The sequence below is a fragment of the Sus scrofa genome, chromosome 1 (assembly GCF_054392235.1).
Source record: "Sus scrofa isolate SSC_HxYL_T2T_F1_AM1 chromosome 1, Sscrofa_HxYL_maternal_Yorkshire_Landrace_v2.0, whole genome shotgun sequence".
NCBI classification, from domain to species: Eukaryota; Metazoa; Chordata; class Mammalia; order Artiodactyla; family Suidae; genus Sus; species Sus scrofa.
Window position 1 is genome coordinate 228129304 of NC_139383.1, and position 19536 is coordinate 228148839.

At 42.1% G+C, this 19536-nt stretch overlaps 1 protein-coding gene across 48 annotated transcripts in view; it reads left to right on the forward strand.

Annotated features, from left to right (window-relative positions):
* The first annotated feature begins 13 nt into the window (after nt 1–13).
* SPATA6L (spermatogenesis associated 6 like) overlaps nt 14–19536 on the forward strand; it is a 96777-nt gene continuing 77254 nt past the window's right edge. For 26 of the 48 annotated variants that reach the window (XR_014822151.1, XR_014822225.1, XR_014822185.1 and 23 more), the window contains exons 1-2: nt 12971–13218; nt 17386–17523. Coding sequence is in view for 23 of the 48 variants with exons in the window: in XM_084986531.1 (XP_084842657.1) it covers nt 13180–13218; nt 17386–17523 (177 nt within the window). In the remaining 25 variants the exon portion in view is untranslated. Of the gene's footprint in view, nt 51–12939; nt 13219–13572; nt 17240–17292; nt 17524–19536 lie in introns of those variants that run through there. The other 22 variants (XR_014822226.1, XM_084986480.1, XM_084986482.1 and 19 more) reach the window with 9 other exon arrangements.

The window sequence follows — 19536 nt, forward strand, 5'->3', positions numbered from 1 at the left end:
AACGTCATTTCCGGATTAGAAGGCGGAGCCTTCCTAGGCCCCTCCCAGAGGTGCGTCCCGGGGCCTGCAAGTAGGGGGTTTTGTCTGGAAGTCAGTTTTGTTTAAAACTCCCTTCTCTGAAGCCTTTCAGCGCTGCTGGTTTACCCTTAACGGCGCTGTTGGTCGTGTAGTATTAAATATTTATCTGGAGTTTCCTACGCAGTAAATGGTGGGTCCTAGAGGCCGGGGGGGGGGGGGTGCTCGGACCAAATGTTATCCGCTTTGTGTATTGTTTAAAAACCAAGTCCTTCCTGTGCACTGATATGTAAACCGGTTTCTGAAGTGGGGGTGGGGGCAGTTAAAGTAGGGAGTAAGTTGAAAAGCGGCGCCGATTTTTCACTCATTTCAAGTTACAAACACCTAAGATTCTGCGAAGCTTTGCGGGCGGGGCCGGGGGAAGGAGTATGCCAAAGGTAAAGTACTGCAAAGAGTAGGGCTTGAGAAAATAGTGTACCACCAATAGCGAGCGCATAGAGAGGGCTTCCTGTATTTATGCTTATTTCGTTTAATCGTAAAGATTTGTGCTCTCATTATCTCCTTTCTTGAGAAGAGGAAATAGATCCAGCATGCATAATGTCACACATTTTAACGGAAAGAAGTAGGATCTGCCCAGGGAGTTTAACTTCAAAACGTGCACATTTAACAATCAGGCTTTGTTGCCCTACTTGTAATTAAAGAGACCCAAATAAAAATGAGACGCCATTTTTTTAATCTTTTGAAGTTTGTCAATACCGAGTGTAGACAAGGTGTGAGGAAGTGCTATTAGAATATCATTTGTGTAACTTTTTTGGGAGGGGTAATTTGACAGTATTAGAGGTTTAAGTGCTTTGATTCAGCAATTTAAATACCAGGAAATTGTCCAACCAAGTTATTTTTTGCACCAATAAGCAGTGATTTACCTACAAAGGTGTTTATTGCAGCGTTTTGTGTGTGTGTGTGGGTGGCCAGGAAAAAAGAAGAAACAATCTAATTGCCCATCAATAGAGGATCTTAAATAAGTTATATATTAATATGATGGGATATTATCAATTTTAAAATGAGTAGATATAGGGAGCTCCCCTTGAGGCTCGGTGGTAATGAACCTGACTAGTATCCATAAGGATGCCTTTCCATCCCTGGCCTTGCTCAGTGGGTTAAAGAATCCAGCAACGGTTGTGTAGGCTGGCAGCTGTAGCTCTGATTGACACCTAGCCAGGTAACTTTCATATGCTGCAGGCATGACTCTAAAAAGCAAAAAAAGCAAAAGCAAAAAAAAAAAAAAAAATAGATATAATGTGCTAATATAGATCAAATTCATACCTTATGGACCTATCCAGTGGGTCTAATGTAGGTTCTTATTCCCTCTCTAACCTGTAACTTTCTATCATTTCCCTGGACATTTCCTTCCTAGTATTTATCATACTGATATTATCTATGCTCACGTATTTATATTTCCTACCCCATTAGAATGTAAAGTCCACAAGGGCATAGATTGTTTCTTGTTCACTCCTATGCCTCCATTACCCAGAATAGTACCTAGCACATAGTAGATATCCAATAATATGTGTTGAATAGATGAATAGGGAACAAATGAATGGAAACAAGGATAAAAGGAAAGGTGTAGGATTACAAATAGAAGAGGGTAAAAAGGGAATGGGAAGAATTATGTTTTGGTAGGAGAGGAAAGGGTGGATATAATGATATCAGAAGTAGCCTCATCTTAACCATTGCTGACTTTTGGGCCTAAATCCTGTGCCGTGGTACAGTGGAAACTTTTTATTATTTTTTTTTTTTGGTCTTTTTTCTTTTTAGGGCCACACCCATGGCATATGGAGGTTCCCAGGCTAGGGGTCTAATCTGAGTTGCAACTGCCATCCTATGCCAGATCCTTAACCCACTGAGCAAGGCCAGGGATCGAACCTGCAACCTCATGGTTCCTAGTTAGATTCGTTTTCGCTGCCCCACCATGGGAACTCCCGACAGTGGAAACTTTTTACAAGTTTTGGAATGAAATCATACCCTTTTCTGCTTTCTTATTTTGGATAATAAATATAATTCCTTGAGAATTGCTTTGGGTCATAATTAGCCTCCCACATACATAGAAATAGCCAGCTGAAACTCTAAGGAGCAAATTAATTTTTCCTGAATAGAAATTACTTTAAAATGGGAGCATATGGACTTCCAGAATGCCCAAGGGTAGTCCTGTGGAATCATTAAGTATTTAACCTACAAGTGCCAGTGAGTCAAAGCAGCAATCAGAGAGTAACATGAGTTTAACTCAGGAACTCTAAAGTTTGTGAAATAGGTTTCATGTCTGGGTCTAAATCCCAAATGACTTCACGATTATTAAAAGCTGTTTAATTGCAATTTAATTTCTTCCCTGGAAGCATTTTCATACTTGGGGAATAGTCTCAAGGAGTGTGTATTCTTAAAGAAATACTCAAATTGCCAGCTTCTGTTTTGTATTGTCATGCAGAGACCACAGATCTTATAACACACTACTTCTTTTTTGAATTACTTGTAGAGTGTTATACATCACAATAGTTTTCTTATGGCATCTGAATTTGAGGTGAATAGATCCACTATATTTTCTTTTTAAATGTGTGTAAGGGAGTTCCCGTTGTGGCTCAGTGGAAACAAATCTGACTACATCCATGGGGACACAGGTTTGATCCCTGGCCTCCCTCACTGGGTTAAGGATCTGGCATTGCTGTGAGCTGTGGTGTAGGTCACAGATGCAGCTTTGATCCTGAGTTGCTGTGGCTGTGTTGTAGGCCAGAAGCTACAGCTCTGATTTGACCCCTAACCTGGGAACCTCCTCATGCCACGTGTGTAGCCCTAAAAAGACAAAAAAAAAAAGGCTTCTATTGAGGGGAATTATGATGACACCACCAAGAATCTTCTTGATGGGCTATTTTAAGAAAGAATGAGGTCTTCATAAAGCTATGATTGCTTTTCTTATTTAAGTATATGTTTAGGGTTTTAAATTGTTACTATGTTTTTTTTTTTTTTTTTTTTTTTTTTTTTTTTTTTTTTGTCTTTTTGCCATTTCTTGGGCTGCTCCCACGGCATATGGAGGTTCCCAGGCTAGGGGTTGAATTGGAGCTGTAGCCACCAGCCTACACCAGAGCCACAGCAACGTGGGATCCGAGCCGCGTCTGCAACCTACACCACAGCTCAAGGCAACGCCGGATCGTTAACCGTGAGCAAGGGCAGGGACCGAACTGGCAACCTCATGGTTCCTAGTCAGATTCGTTAACCACTGTGCCATGACGGGAACTCCAACTATGAATATTTTTATTTGTTTTTATTTTTTATTTTATTTTTTGTCTTTTTGCCTTTTCTTGAGCTGCTCCCGCGGCATATGGAGAGGTTCCCAGGCTAGGGGTTGAATCGGAGCTGTAGCCTCCGGCCTACACCAGAGCCACAGCAACGCGGGATCCAAGCCACATCTATGACTTACACCACAGCTCACAGCAACGCCGGATCCTTAACCCACTGAGCAAGACCAGGGATCAAACCTGCAACCTCATGGTTCCTAGTCAGATTCATTAACCACTGCGCCACGACAGGAACTCCAAGATTTTGCTACTTTTAAAAATCCATTTCTTTTATTCATTTGCTGGAGTATTTGGAAACAAAATCTTAGACATTAGATCATTTCTGCTACATAACTTTAATATGCATCTCTAGACAGTGTTAATATTTGGCTTCCATAAACATAAGGGTATTATTGTATCTTTCAAAGTTAATTACTTGGTATTCTCTAATACCCAAATCATAATCAGATTTCCCAAAATAGTGTTAAATATTCTATTTAAGTTGGTTTGTCTGAATCAGTGTCTCAGCAAAGTCCATGTATTACATTTGGTTGTCAAGTCTTATATCTGTTAATCTAGGGAGCATTTCTCCTCCCCTCCTTCCTTTTTTTTTTTTTTTTTTTAAATGTTATCATTTTGTTGCACAACTAGCTTAGTTTTCCTATAAAATGTCTCATGTTCTAGACATGTCTGTTTGCTTCCTTGCGGTGTCATTAACAAGCTTCTTTATCCACCATAAAGTGAAGTTAGCTCTAGAATAACACTGCTCTGTAATGATGGAAATAGTCTATTTTCACTATCAAGTACAATAGCCACTAGCCAGATGTGGCTGTTGAGCACTTTAAATGTGGCTAGTATGAGTGAGGAACTGAATTTTAAATTTTATTTCATTTTAGATAATTTAAATTTAGCCACCTGTGGCTTCCTTATTAGACTGTGAAACTCTAGTGGCTTGCTTGCTTGCTTATTTATTTATTTATTTATTTATTTATTTATTTATTTATTGTCTTTTTGCCTTTCCTAGGGCCACTTCCGCGGTATATGGACGTTCCCAGGCTAGGAGTCGAATCAAAGCTGTAGCCGCCAGCCTACGCCAGAGCCACAGCAATGCGGGATCCAAGCCTCATCTGCAACCTAGACCACAGCTCACGGCAACGCCAGATCCTTAACCCACTGAGCAAGGCCAGGGATTGAACCTGCAACCTCATGGTTCCTAGTTGGATTCGTTAACCTCTGCGCCACGACGGGATCTTCTAGTGGCTCATTTAGATTCAACTTCAACTTCCTTGACAAAAGTGCTTCATAGGTGCATCCTATATCACATACGAAGAAGACGTTAGATGTCACCTTTAATAATGTTAAGGTTGATCAATGGCTTCATATGGTGACAGGCTGATCCCCTAATGTGAATTTCCCTCAAAGAATATGATTTTAACATTAAGATTTTTTTTTTTCCACTGTACAGCATGGGGACCAAGTTACACATACATATATACATTTTTTTTCTTCCCACTGTTCTATTGCGATGTAAGTATCTAGTCATAGTTCTCAATATCTACACAGCTGGATCTCATTGTAAATCCATTTCAAGAGCAATAGTTTGCATCCGATAACCCCAAGCTCCCAATCCCTCCCACTCCCTCCCTCTCCCCTCCCGGGCAGCCACAAGTCTGTTCTCCAAGTCCATGATTTTCTTTTCTGTGGAAAGGTTCATCTGTGCCGTATATTAGATTCCAGATATGTGATATCATATGGTATTTGTCTTTGTCTTTCTGACTTATTTCGCTCAAGATGAGAGTCTCTAGTTCCATCCATGTTGCTGCAAATGGCGTTACATCGTTCTTTTTTATGGCTGAGTAGTATTCCATTGTGTGTATATACCACATCTTCCTAATCCAATCGTCTGTCAATGGACATTTGGGTTGTTTCCATGTCTTGGCTAGTGTGAATAGTGCTGCAATGAACATGTGGGTGCCTGTGTCTCTTTTAAGAAGAGTTTTGTCCAGATGTATGCCCAAGAGTGGGATTGTGGGGTGATATGGTAGTTCTATGTATAGATTTCTAAGGTATCTCCAAACTGTTCTCCATAGTGGTGTACCAGTTTACATTCCCACCAATAGTGCAGGAGGGTTCCCTTTTCTCCACAGCCCCTCCAGCACTTGTTATTTTTGGACTTCTTAGTGATGGCCATTCTGACTGGTGTGAGGTGGTATCTCATGGTAGTTTTGATTTGCATTTCTCTTATTATCAGGGATGTTGAGCATTTTTTCATGTGTTTGTTGGCCATCTGCACATCTTCCTTGGAGAACAGTCTATTCAGGTCTTTTGCCCATTTTTCCATTGGGTGGTTGGCTTTTTTGCTGGTGAGTTGTATAAGTTTCTGGTATATTCTAGAGATTTAGCTCTTGTCCGTTGCATCATTTGAAACTATTTTCTTCCATTCTGTAAGTTGTCTTTTTGTTTTCTTTTTGGTTTCCTTTGCTGTGAAAAAGCTTGTCAGTTTGATGAGGTCCCATGGGTTTATTTTTGCTCTAGTTTCTATTGCTTTGGGAGACTGACCTGAGAAAATATTCATGATGTTGATGTCAGAGTGTTTTGCCTATGTTCTCTTCCAGGAGTTTGATGATGTCTTGTCTTATATTTAAGTCTTTCAGCCATTTGGAGTTTATTTTTGTGCATGGTATGAGGGTGTGTTCTAGTTTCATTGTTTTGCATGCAGCTGTCCAGTTTCCCAGCAATGCTTGCTGAATAGACTTTCTTTTTCCAATATTATGCTCTTGCATCCCAAAGATTAATTGACCATAGGTGTCAGGGTTTATTTCTGGGTTCTCTATTCTGTTCCATTGGTCTGTCTGTCTGTTTTGATACCAGTACCACACTGTTTTGATGACTGTGGCTTTGTAATGTTGCCTGAAGTCTGGGAGAGTTATGCCTCCTGCTTGGTTTTTGTTTCTCAAGATTACTTTGGCAATTCTCAGTGTTTTGTAGTTCCATATAAATTTTTGGATCTTTTGTTCTAGTTCTGTGAAAAATGTCATGGTAATTTGATAGGGATTTCATGGAATCTGTAGATTGCTTTGGGTAGTATGGCCATTTTTACAATATTGATTTTCCCAATCCAGGAACATGGAATATCTTTCCATTTCTTTACATCTTCTTTAATTTCTTTGATTAACGTTTCATAGTTCTTGGCCTATAAGTCCTTTACCTCCTTAGTCAGGTGTATTCCCAGGTATATGACTTTTTTGGGGTGCAATTTTAAAAGATATTGTATTTTTGTATTCCTTTTCTAATATTTCGTTGGTATACAGAAATGTGACTGATTTCTGAATGTTAATCTTATATCCTGCTACTTTGCTGAATTTTTAACATTAAGATTTTTTGAAAGGAGTTCCCTTGTGGTGCAGTGAGTTAAGGATCCAGTATCCTCACTGCTGTGGCTCTGGTCATTGCTGTGACACAAGTTCAATCCCTGGCCCAGGAACTTCAACATGCTGTGGGTGCAACCAAAAAAAAGAAAAGATTTTTTTTTTAAATATAAACTTCATCTTTACGCAGTTTATGAGAACCAAGGAAAGAGCCCATGTAGCTCATTATGTTCTTTTGTATATTTATAGTCAAAGTCAGAAAGGTAAATTTTTTTCCTCTGTATATCAGACTGTGAGAAAACTAAGCTGTTAAAGAACATTTCAGAGAAAGACTTTGAAGAAGGCCAAACAGAAAACAAAATTAGTTTCTGAGTCTTGAGGCTGGGTCTGCACTTAAAAAAAAAAAAAAAAAAATCAGTAGTCTGACATTACATTACTGCTTAAATAATCCAGATTATTTCTTGTTCTTGAGGGTTCCCCACCACCACCCCAGACATTTCTTACAAATCCTAAAGAACAGCTTACTTTGGAAGCTCGATTTGCTGATGTTACTCACATTTGCTAATGAATAATTCACTGGCACAAAAGATCACAGTATCTAATAAATGAGTTTGAGTCTAGACGTAAACTAATGGCCCAGAACCAGACTTTGAAAATCTTTCTCACTTATTGTTGAATACAGCTTCCCTTTTAGAGAGAACTGGCTGTCATAAGTGGGCATGAACATGATGGTTTTCCTTATCTGCTGCCTTGTCAGGTAATGTGGGTGGGAGGGAACTGATGGAAAGATAGAGGGCAGAACAGTGGTTCCAAAACCTAATTTGACTAACTCTACCCCTTGCAGAATCTAATGAAAACTACAGGCTCTCTTCTCAGAAAAGATGCACATATGCACATATGTGAAAAGTTCCCTATCATTTCAGGGGCTTTCGGGTCTCTGAGACAACCAGTGATCACAGGAGAAGACACTCTGCACTGGAAGCAAAAGGAGCAGACACATGTGCATGGATTTTTCTCACAGCAAACAGTATATAGGATGGAGCCCCCCAAAAGCCGAAGAAGCCAATTCCTGGTCCTTCCTATCTTCCCAAATGTATCTTTCTGTTGTTTTATGGTTTTTTAACTTGTTTTAATTTGTTTTCCTTTTTCAATTAGATAATGCAAATTCTTGGCAAAAATATTTTTAAAGTACCTAAGGATATTCAATGAAAAGTACATTTTCTATCTCTCTACTCTAGGTCCTTTCCCTAGAGGCATCCAATAGCAGTTTCTAGTGTAACTTTCCAGGAATATTCTTTTTGTTTGTTGGTTTGTTTGTTCATGGCTGCACCCACACAACATAAGGAAGTTCCTGGGCCAGGTATTGAATCTGAGCCACAGCTGCAGCCTATGCCACATCTGCCACATTGCCAGATCCACTGCGGTGAGCCAGAGATCAAAACCACACCTCTGCAGTGACTCCAGCTGTTGCACTCAGATTCTTAACTCACCAGTGGGAACTCCCTCCAGTAATATTCTAAACATATATGTGCATATTTGCCAAGTGGCTGCACACTTTACACATTTTTCCCCCTTAGTCCTATATTTTAGAGTTTTACTACTAGGACTTATAGCTCTGCTTTATTTTATTTATTTATTTATTTATTTATTGTCTTTTTGCCATTTCTTGGGCTGCTCCCGCAGCATATGGAGGTTCCCAGGCTAGGGGTTGAATCGGAGCTGTAGCCACCAGCCTGCACTAGAGCCACAGCAGTGTGGGATCCAAGCCGCATCTGCAACGCCGGATCCTTAACCCACTGAGCAAGGGCAGGGACCGAACCTGCAACCTCATGATTCCTAGTTGGATTTGTTAACCACTGAGCCACAATGGGAACTCCTGCTTTATTCTTTTATCATGCTACATACTATTCCATCCTGAGGCTTAACCATAATTGATTTAATCTAGGCTTACTTAATGAACCTTTAGGTGGTTTCCAGTATTTTTTTAAACTATAGCGGAAACAAATCCGACTAAGAACCATGAGGTTGAGGGTTCGATCCCTGGCCTTGCTCAGTGGGTTAAGGATCAGGCGTTGCCATGAGCTGTGGCGTAGGCTGGCAGCTAGCTGTAGCTGTGATTTGACCCCTAGCCTGGGAACCTCCATATGCCATGGGTGCGGCCCTAAAAAGCAAAATAAATAAGTAAAAATAAACTACAAATAAAAAAAGCAGCATAAGTTCTTTTGTACTTGTGAAAGTATACCCATATGTAGCTATTCCTAGCAGTGGAATTCCTCAGTCAAATGAAAAATTTTGATTAATAGTAACATTGTTCTCCAGAGAAGTTATGTGTGGTAGACAGAGTAATGGCCCCCAAAGAAATCTACCTCCTAATCCCTGGAACCTGTGAATGTGTTACCTTCCATGTCAAAGGGAAATAAACTTGTAGATGGAATCAAGGTTTTGAATTAGTTGATCCTAAAATAGGGAAATTATCCTGGATTATCTAGTGAGACCTGTGTTGTTATAGAGGTCGGTTTTTTTTTAAATTTAATTTAATTTAATTTTTGTCTTTTTTGCCTTTTGAGGGCCGCTCCCATGGCATATGGAGGTTCCCAGGCTAGGAGTCGAATCGGAGCTGTAGCTGCCAGCCTATACCACAGCCACAGCAATGCGGAATCCAAGCCGCACCTGCAACCTACACTACAGCTCATGGCAACGCCTGATCCTTAACCCACTGAGCAAGGCCAGGGATCGAACCCGAAACCTCATTGTTCCTAGTTGGATTCGTTAACCACTGAGCCATGACAGGAACTCCATTACAGAGGCCCTTAAAAAGTAGAATCAGGAGATGGTAGCCTGAGAAGGACTTGGCTTAGTGTTGCCGACTTTGACGATGAAGGAAGGGAGCTACTTACTAGTCAAGGAATGAAGGCAGCCCCATAGAAGCTGGAAAAGTGAGGAAACGGAAAACAGGGAATGCAGCCCTGCTGACGTTCTACTTTTAGAGATCTACATTGGATTTCCGATCCACAAAACCAAAAATAATAAAGTCTGTCTTGTTTTGAGCCATTAAGTTTGTGGTAGTTTTTTGTGGTAGCCATAGAAAATTAATACACTCTATGCATTTATACTCCTACTAGCAATGTCTGAATGTGTTTTCCCACGTCTCTACCATTAATGCTTCCTTCTTTTAAATAGTTTCCTTCCCTCATATGAATACTTCTTTCTATGTTATTTGAAAAGAAATGTTTGCAATTTGGTGTCCTACAATTATTTTTTATATAAAAGGAAAATATCAGCTGTAATTATCTTTATACTTTTGTTCTTTGCTCATTGTAATTAACTCCTTGGAAAATTCCCATTTGGGTTATATGCCATTCTCTTGGCAGTGGCCAGGATGTGAACACGATGTATTACTGATGTGTCATTTCTGCAATGCCGTTATCACTGCTGAGCAGCCTGCACTGCAGAAATACTCTGGGAATAAGAGTTGTGTTTATTTTCTGCAACCTACAACAACACCTACACACATAATAAAACCAATCTCTGTCCAATCCTTGAATGGCTTTGCCTGGACTCTGGTGGAGGTGGCAGCCTCAGTCTCTGCAAGAGGAGCCAGAGGCATTGTGTATGTAGCAAATTTTGCATCTCCCTGGCAACTAGGTACCTCACATGACCATGGTGGGGGAAATTAACAGAGTGTAAATATTTCCTCTCAGCTCATTTAATACCCCCAGGGAAAAATAGCAGAGGTATCTGTGCCTAATCCTTTCCCATTTTGCACATTTAGTTTGCACTGTAGTGATAGGACCTCCCTTTACCCATGTACACTAAACCCTATAGACTGCCTTGATCATCTCTGCATTTAACATCTATTCAGGATAATTACTGAGCATCAGCTATGCTAGGTACTTAGGATAAAAACTCTTAGCCATGCAGAGCTTACAGTTTACAAAGACATATAGTAATCAACAATCACAGGAGCAAATGCAAAACTGCTATTGTGACAGTTTGCCTATGTATATATATTTGCAATGGTGAGACTTCACCTTGTCTGGGAAAGCTTAAGAGAGGCTTGGGTGGGATATGTAAATCTGTGTACATGTGGTAATGTTGTGGAAACTGCAAAAACCGTGGCAACGGAAGGAGACAAACAGCACTCGGAGATATGGAAAAGCAAGGTTTATTCAGCACCGGTGCGGGCTCAGAGGAGTCACCTCCAGAGTCTGAGCACCAGGTCTTTGTTCTCAGTAACTTTTATACACAACAAGGTCTTGATTTTTCCATGTAAGCATCCTGGACCTCCCCCATCCCCAAGCAGACAGTGTTCCTCCCTAAGAAACTGAGCAAGCAAGGTTACAGAAGCGGAACTGATAAGCAATGCTGGGTACCTGATTAGCAGGGCTGCTGGCTTGGACAGAGAGCACACGGTTGTTACATTATTACAAGAAGGGTGGCATAGTGATGAGTACAGCTGGAAAGGCTTGCAGCTGCCTTCTTAGCCAAGGGTGGGGGGGTTGTTCTTTAGTTAAAACTCCATTTCAGGAATACATACCTATAGTGGATGATATCCTAGGTAAAGGATATAGAGTGAGGAAAAGAAAGACCCCAGAAACACTGCTTAGCCAGGGAGAGAAAGATGAATAGAGACAGAGAAAGAATGGCCAGAGAGTTGGAGGGAAGCCAGAATAGGGCTATGCCTTAGGAGCCAAGCAAGGAGAGTACAGTATCAAGGAGAGTTTGGTTAAGCAAGGAAAATTCAGTGAAGGCTATGAAGAGCATAGAATGGGACACTGTGTCTCTAGAGATCAATAGGATGTCTATATTACAAGGGCATGTGGTAGGGCCTACCTGGATTCAAGTGTGGCTGCTTCCCTTTAGCTGTGTGGACTTGGACAAAAGATTTTGTGGCCTCAGATTCTGCACCTGTAAATGAGGGTAACATCTCCTCAAAGAGTTATTGTGGGGATGCAACTACTTTCCATGCAATGTGCCTAGCATTTTGCAGGTTCTCAGTAAAGATTGATTCTTCCCTTCATTATGTCTGACCACTTATTTATTCATGTTTTGGTTTTCTCTCTACGTGATGTCTTAGCATTGGTTTGATGACGTATTTGTGAGTGTCCGGGCAGGTCCTGTCTCCATATATAAATGGTTTGATTAGTAAGGGTGCCAGCAAGCTGTTGTGAGCTGATAAATCAATGCTCTGGATCATGTAGGGAGCCAAGCACCTACTTGTGTGCCTCTTGGTATGCAGATAGGTCATTGAGAGCTGCATTACAAATCTTCCTTCATCATCTTGAGCTTTTTCCCTTCCAGGAAAGGCATTCCAATTACCAAAATGAATACTTAATTCTTGTCTCAGGACATTTTTCTGCACTCTCATTTCTGCTGTTGTATAAATCGCCAATTCAAAACATTAATAATAAATAACTCATCCCAGTAAATTTTTTGTTTTTTGTTTTTGTTTAGAGTTAACATTGGCTCTTCCAGGTTTTTTCTGATTGGCTAAACGCAGCCACTCCCGCTTTACTGCCTTCATTTTTAACTATTAAAAATGGGGAGGAAAGTACAATTTCCTTTACTGGTTAAAAACTCTTGCCCTGCCTGCCAGCTCTGATGGGTTTTAACAGTATAATCCTGGTTTTGGCAACTACAGTAGCTACTCATTGGCTGATAATGTAATTCAATTCTTGCCTTAAATTAACTAAACTCCAGGAAAGAGACTGGAAAATATTTCTGTTGTGGCTAAAAGGGTATATTTAACTTTTAAAACTAAGAAATATCCTTGTATTGTTAATTAGCACACGTTCCATTTCTTATTATTAACAGTGGTCCTATTTTCAGAACGAAACTTGAGGACATAACATTTCTTTAGCAAGGGAGTACTTTTAGGGCCATACTTCTATATTAATTGGAATTTTTACAAAACTTCCAGGACTTGGGGGTCGTATAGCTACTAAAAATGAGCAGTGCTTCAATTATAACGGAGTTATGGCACATTCGACTTTCAGGATGGAAACTGTAAACATTTTTAACAGTGGTTGGGGCACTAAAGAGAGTTGGTGTAAAGGAAACTAGCGCTCTTAGCATCTGGCGATCAGGCCGCCAGGCGATTAGGGCTTTTCCTCTAACTCACACTCTGGGAAGCCGACTTTAGGACACAGGGTTCCAAGTGGAGCGCCGGAGGCGCATGCGCCTGCGCTCTGGGACGAGTCCGAGTTCCAGGGCGGAAGGTTGCGCATTTGAGTGTCCATGACAACGCAACGCTTCCGCCTTCTGGAAGCCTAGGCTCCTGCTTGTACTGTGAGACCCTTCCTGGTGGGAGTGACCTGGGCTTGGGGGGACTAATGGGGAGTACGAGGGAGTGGGGGCTGGGGAAACTACTGGGAACGTTTGCTCTATGGATTGAACTAAACTAAGAAAAATCGGTCCAAGGTTCAGCACAAAAGGATATTTTCATCCCAGTCCTTTCGCCCACGTAGGGAACTATGCCTTTGGAGGTGGTGGTGGAACTGCAGATTCGGGCGGTAAGAGAAATCGACGATCCTCTCCCCTCCTTTTCCAAGTCAGACTCTTTCCCCAGGGTTCTTAAATGGTCCGGGTCGTTTTCACCACCCCTCCCTACCTCACCACACCCACATCATTATCTTTTGGGACAAATCATACCCATGTCCTTAAAATTCTCTTCATTGGTCCTTGCTGACTCTAACCTTTAATTCAGCTCAAACTCTTCCCGCTACTCTTGGTCCGCCAAAGCTTTCTTAGCTTTATCCTGAATATTTCTGTTCTTTTAAAATAACCTTGCACTAAGTCCGAGAAGGATCTTATTTTCTTCTCTAGGATAAATATTTACGAAAGAATTAAAAAGCCCCTTATTTATTTATTTTATTTTGCTTTTTTTATGGCCGCAGCCGCAGCATATGGAGGTTCCCAAGTTTACGCCACAGCAACAGCAACGCAGGATCTGAGCTGCGTCTGTGACCTACCCCACAGCTCAGGGCAGCTTGGGATCCTCAACCCACTGAGCCATGCCAAGGATCGAACCCGCATCCTCATGGATCTTAGTCGGGTTCTTTAACCACTGAGCCTTGAAGGGCTCCAAAAAGCCCCTTTAAATAACCAGGGAAGATTATAATTTAAAAAAGACCCATCTCTTCTTGACAATTTCCACCTCTATAAGCCAATCAAATATTTTCTAATTTATTTCCCTTACAGATGGTTCTAGCTTGCTAATGCCAAAAGGGAAATCAATCAACAACTGTTTTATAATTATCCACTGAATCATGCTTAAGTAAGGTGCTGTGGCAATGTGACCCCATTGTTCTTGTTTGGGGTCATTCCTCTTTTTTTTTTTTTTTTTTTTTTTTGTCTTGCTATTTCTTTGGGTTGCTCCCATGGCATATGGAGGTTCCCAGGCTAGGGGTCGAATCAAAGCTGTAGCCACCGGCCTACGCCAGAGCCACAGCAATGCGGGATCCGAACCGCATCTGCGACCTACACCACAGCTCACGGCGACGCCGGATCGTTAACCCACTGAGCAAGGGCAGGGACGGAACCCGCAACCTCCTGGTTCCTAGTCGGTATTCGTTAACCACTGCGCCACGATGGGAACTCCGTTTGGGGTCATTCCTTTTATTTCGGCTTCTATTTTCTGGTCCTTCCATTTGTAGTTGGTGACAGACTGTCATGCAGCTTTGCCTGCCAATAAGGGGCTTCTTTACTGGCCATGATTACAAGCACAACACCAACAAGTTTCAGCCATGGAAATCTCGGTACAAATGACAAATGCTGTGGTTTCATCATATGTGCAGCTCTGAAACAAAGATTGAAATTTCCTTGATTCTTTCCATTTTGCTGACAGCAAATAGGACCAAACTGTATCAGTTGTGGTATATCAATTGTGAACCCTCACAATTGTGCAGTAAAATGAAGGAATTCTTGAGAAGTCTTCCTCCTCATCAAGGCAAAAATTAAACAAGTTTTCATCTCACTTCATTCAACATTACTGGTTAATTTTATTTTGACTTTTAAAAGGCATTATTAAATATACAATTAATTAACAGTGGAATCACTTATTTTACTGTACAGTACTTAGGATGCTCCAAAAAAATCAGGTGAATTGATCTGTGCTTTAAAAGCCAGCAAATTCAGGCCCCAGCTACAAGATAGGGAATTCCAGAAAAATAACCAGGACTGAGAAGGTGAGCTTAACTTTGAACTCCCACTATTGACTGTGGATGCTGCAAGAGGAAATATCATTGCTTCCAAATATCTGGCCTGAATATTGCTGCAATAAAATAAAGCATCTTTCTAAGGCTAAACAATAAAGGAAACCATTTAGAGTGTCACAGTTTGGGTGATTCAGGAAGTGAAGAGGTAGTCTGTGTTCTGGATATTGTGGAAATGAAAATGATTTGATTCTGTTTTGAAGAGTAGTTGTTCTTTTTTCATTGTGCCTCTCACACTTAGAAAGTTCACGCTTCCACCCAATCAGACCCTACTTGTTCCAGCCATTCTCCAGATTCGTATGTGTACCCTCTGACAGATCAAAGGGGATAATCCTTTCTATTATAAATGTCAAAATAATTGGTTATTAAGATTATCTAAAGATGCTAGTTCCATAAGTAATTTAAAACTTCATATTTTTAGGTAGAGCAGCATTTAAAGCACACAACCCTCTTCCCTCTTTCCTGGTCAAAGAATAATGAGCAGAGTCCACCCTGCAATTGGTGGTTTTTGGTGTTGGGATTTGGGGAGGCACCATGGATAAACTGCTTTGTGAGGGTCAATATAAACAGAAATTTGGGAGTTATACATTGTATAGCCGTAGGCTCCCTTTGATGAATTTCAAGTTAAATACTGTTACCTAAAGTGTGCTGTATAGAGGGAAATGGAATTCCATATGAAAAACCAATATACAGGGTCATCCTTGTGGTATATATTTGAAAGCTTACGCTGTTGCATTGCAAAGAATCAAGTTATTTCCCCTTTTATTACCTCATTAAATGAGCATTATTTTTTATTCAGTAGAAATGACAGGCAGCAGGGCCCATCTCCTTCCATACTGGTCCACTGACATATGTGGTGAGCCTCCCCCCAGGCTCTCAGTTCCTCTGATCTCCTCAGCAACCTCAGGATTACCACAAAACACAAAATTTACTGATGTCACCTTTTAAAAAGTAGCAACATTATAATCATCCCAACTTGGTTTCTTTGCAGTTCTCCTGGAGATATAAACAGTGTTAGATAAGTATACAGTAGAGTTTTTTGTTTTCTATACTATGGCTGTGATCAGTAATGGCCAGCACGTGCTCCAGCCTAGGAACCCATCAAGATGGCAGGGCACCTGAAATCCCAAAGGAAGCCTGAAATGTCTGGATGGCTGCTGGTTTATGTCAGCATCATCACATGTGGAAACCTTCAGATCTCCTGGTGCCTTAATGAATGAGATAGAGTCATTGTTGGTTCCACAATACAAAGAGGAACGGTGCATTGTAAGGTGAAAGCCAGCAATAGTTCACAATGCTGTACTGTGTGTAGCCCAAAAAAAAGCCAAAAGCCACGTCGGTTACATTATGCCGTCCCAGCATGACCCTGGAGAGGCCCAAGATGAAGGCCCATAGTACCACCAACACCCTCAACGGAATGGCTAGCACCAGGTGGTTCAGGATGAACCGCGACACTAGAGCGGCCCTCGTGGCGTGGCCCGAGGGGAAGGAGTACTTGTCCACAGAAAGGGTGAAAAACATGTCCATTTGGTTGTGGGTCGGGCGGCGTCTGCGGACCAGCCCCTTGATCAGGGCCACCAGGAGCAAGTCCAGAAGCAGAGCGAAGAGCAGGTTCGTTAGAACTTCGCGCCCGGCCCAGCTGTCGCTCCTGGACAGGCAGTACAGGGTGCCCAGCAGCCAGGGGATGCCGTGTCCCGAGATCTCCAGTAGTTTCATAAGGGGCCGCACGCTGCCCCAGGAAGAGCTCTCCCCCGCGCACACCCCCAGCTTCTTGGACAGCCACAGGTCAATGGCCAGCAGGGAGCGCAGGGCGATGCCCAGAAAGGACGGGTTCAGGTCCAAGCGATCCTCCTCGGGCAGTAGGGGCGGGGACGCCTGCGAGGGGTTTGTCCCGGCCAGCGGGAACGAGCCGCGGCGGTGCACGGGGCTCTCGGACGCGCGGAGCCGGGCGCAGGTGGGGTCGGCGCACGGCGTGCGGCTGTTGAGTAGGGACTGGAACTCGAACCTGCTGCTGCTGCCGCCGCCGCCGCCGCCGCCGCCGCCGCCATGGACAGGGCTACCGGGGCTGCTGGTGCTCGCGGCGCAGGCACCCAGCGGGCGTCCCTCGATGTTCCTCCGGGGGCTCGACATTGCCGCGTGCGGCCTGGACCGCAGGACCCGACAGGCCTAAGGGGAGAATTCTCGGCCTTGCACCCTCTTCCGCTTCCGCGTGGCCATCCTGGAGGGGCGGGGAGAGGAGCCAGTGAGAGGACGATTGTGACACCTGGCGGAGACGTGGGAAGAAACTGGAATTTCCAATTTGAGCGGGGAGAGGGCAGGGGTGGGTTGTGGTGTGGGAGATGCAGATAAAGGTTGCGGTGGTGGGGGAAACTTGACATTGTGTGAGGTTAGGGGAAATAGAGCCCAGTTTAAAAACAAAACAAACCCTGTTCTTTGTTTTTGTTTTTGTTTTGTTTTGTTTTTAAGATTTCTTGCCCAGGGGTGTTCCTTCCTGACAAGCACGATGTGTTCCTTGGTGTTTACCTCCTGAATCAGTACCTAGAGACAGACTGTCTTCCTTCTGTATTCCCTATTATGATTCAGCGGAGCATGAGGTTTGAAAAGGTAATCTTGACTTTCTCATTGCTAAATAGAGAAATTCAAATTCTGTTGTCTAAAGATCATTTAGTGGTTCTTATAAAGAACACAGTTTTTATAGTTATTTTTGTAAATTTTCTTTACAAAAATTACGTGAAAGTACCTCAGCACAGTTGCAAAGCCATAGTTGGAGGACTTGCTTTTCATCCCAGGTCTGAGCCAAGTTCTGTCAAACTAGTGCTAAATACCCTGGTGAATGTTTTCTATTCTTGGAACTCCCATGGCAATTTCTTTTTTTTTTTTTTTTTTTTTTTTTTTTTGTCTTTTTGTTGTTGTTGTTATTTCTTGGGCCGCTCCCGCGGCATATGGAGATTCCCAGGCTAGGGGTTGAATCGGAGCTGTAGCCACCGGCCTTCGGCCAGAGCCACAGCAATGCGGGATCCGAGCCGCATCTGCAACCTACACCACAGCTCACGGCAACGCCGGATCGTTAACCCACTGAGCAAGGGCAGGGACCGAACCCGCAACCTCATGGTTCCTAGTCGGATTCGTTAACCACTGAGCCACGACGGGAACTCCCCATGGCAATTTCTAACTGGAGCAGAGAACATTTTCTGAATGTTCTCGGAGGTGTTAAGGGCAGTTGCATTACATTTCTGACAGATTATCAATAAACTAGCAGACCTTAGAAACAAACTATTTTAGACTCATAAAAATGACCCCAAACTAACCAAATTAGTTAAATGCTGTATCTGAAATCCTGGAACAAAACAAGAAGGCTCTTCAGATTTCACTGAACTTCTTTGAGTCACACCTGGTTTATTTAGCTGCAGTGATAAAAACTAGATTCCATTTCAGTGAATGTGATCATGATATAAACAGTAAAAAAACATTACCAACCCTCTTCCCACTTAGTGTTTAATGGAATATTAATTTCATTACTATGCAATTGCTGACAATCCCTTGACATTTTTGTTTTGGAATTTGGAGACAATAAATTTTAACCTTGATGAGTCTTTGATTTTTGTACCAAACAATATCACTGAGGTTATTTTTTTGGGGGGGTGGGGGAGGTAAATGTGGGAAGGCTCCAGCCAGGGTAGGACCTATCATTTTTAAAAGTCTGAGTGGTGGTGCCCAGAAAATGACTTGTCTGTTTTGAACTGAGACTGGAAAAATTGAGGATTGATTTTTGAAAGGGGTAGGGTTGTGTATAATATTTAAAAATCACAGCCCATTAAATTTAAATAGAGTCTCATAAACTGGTTAGATAAGAGAGGAGAGGAATAAATGGATATTACCTTAGAACATTCAGTCAAAACCCAAAGGAACTACTTCTACCATTTCATTGTTGGTAGTGATAAAAAGTGGGTGGTGAAAATCCAATCTATTTTCCCCCTCACGAATTTCCTTATTAGTTTTATCAATTTTAAATTGGCTCCTTTATTTTTCATTTTTATTTTTTTAATTTTTAGAACCGCACCCGTGGTATATGAAAGTTCCCAGGGCAGGGGTCAAATCCGAGCCACAGCAACATGGAATCTGAATCACATATGTGGCCTACACTGCAGCTCACGGCCATGTGGGATCTTTAACCCACTGAGCGGGGCAAGGGATCGAACCGGTGTCCTCATGTATACTAGTCAGGTTTGTTACCACTAAGCCACAACGGGAACTCCAAATTTGCTCCTTTAGAAGGCAGAAATTTTTCTTATAAGAAGCCCAAGGACATTAAATTGTAGAAGCTGTAAATCAGTCTATGAATGACAGAGATTTTCTAGACCAGTCTCCCAGACTTGTAGAAGAGGAGAGTGAGCCTTAGAGTCACATTCTAGATGCCACTACTGCTCTGTTGCAAAACCTTGTATTAGAGATTACTAGTCAAAAATATCATGGAATGGCAATTCCCTGGTGGTCTAGTGATTAGTACTTGGGTTTCACCTCTGCAGCCTGGGTTCTATCTCTGGTTTGGAACAGATCTCACATCAAAACACTGCACACAATGGCCAAGAAGAAAAAAAATTATGGGCCATTTTTCAT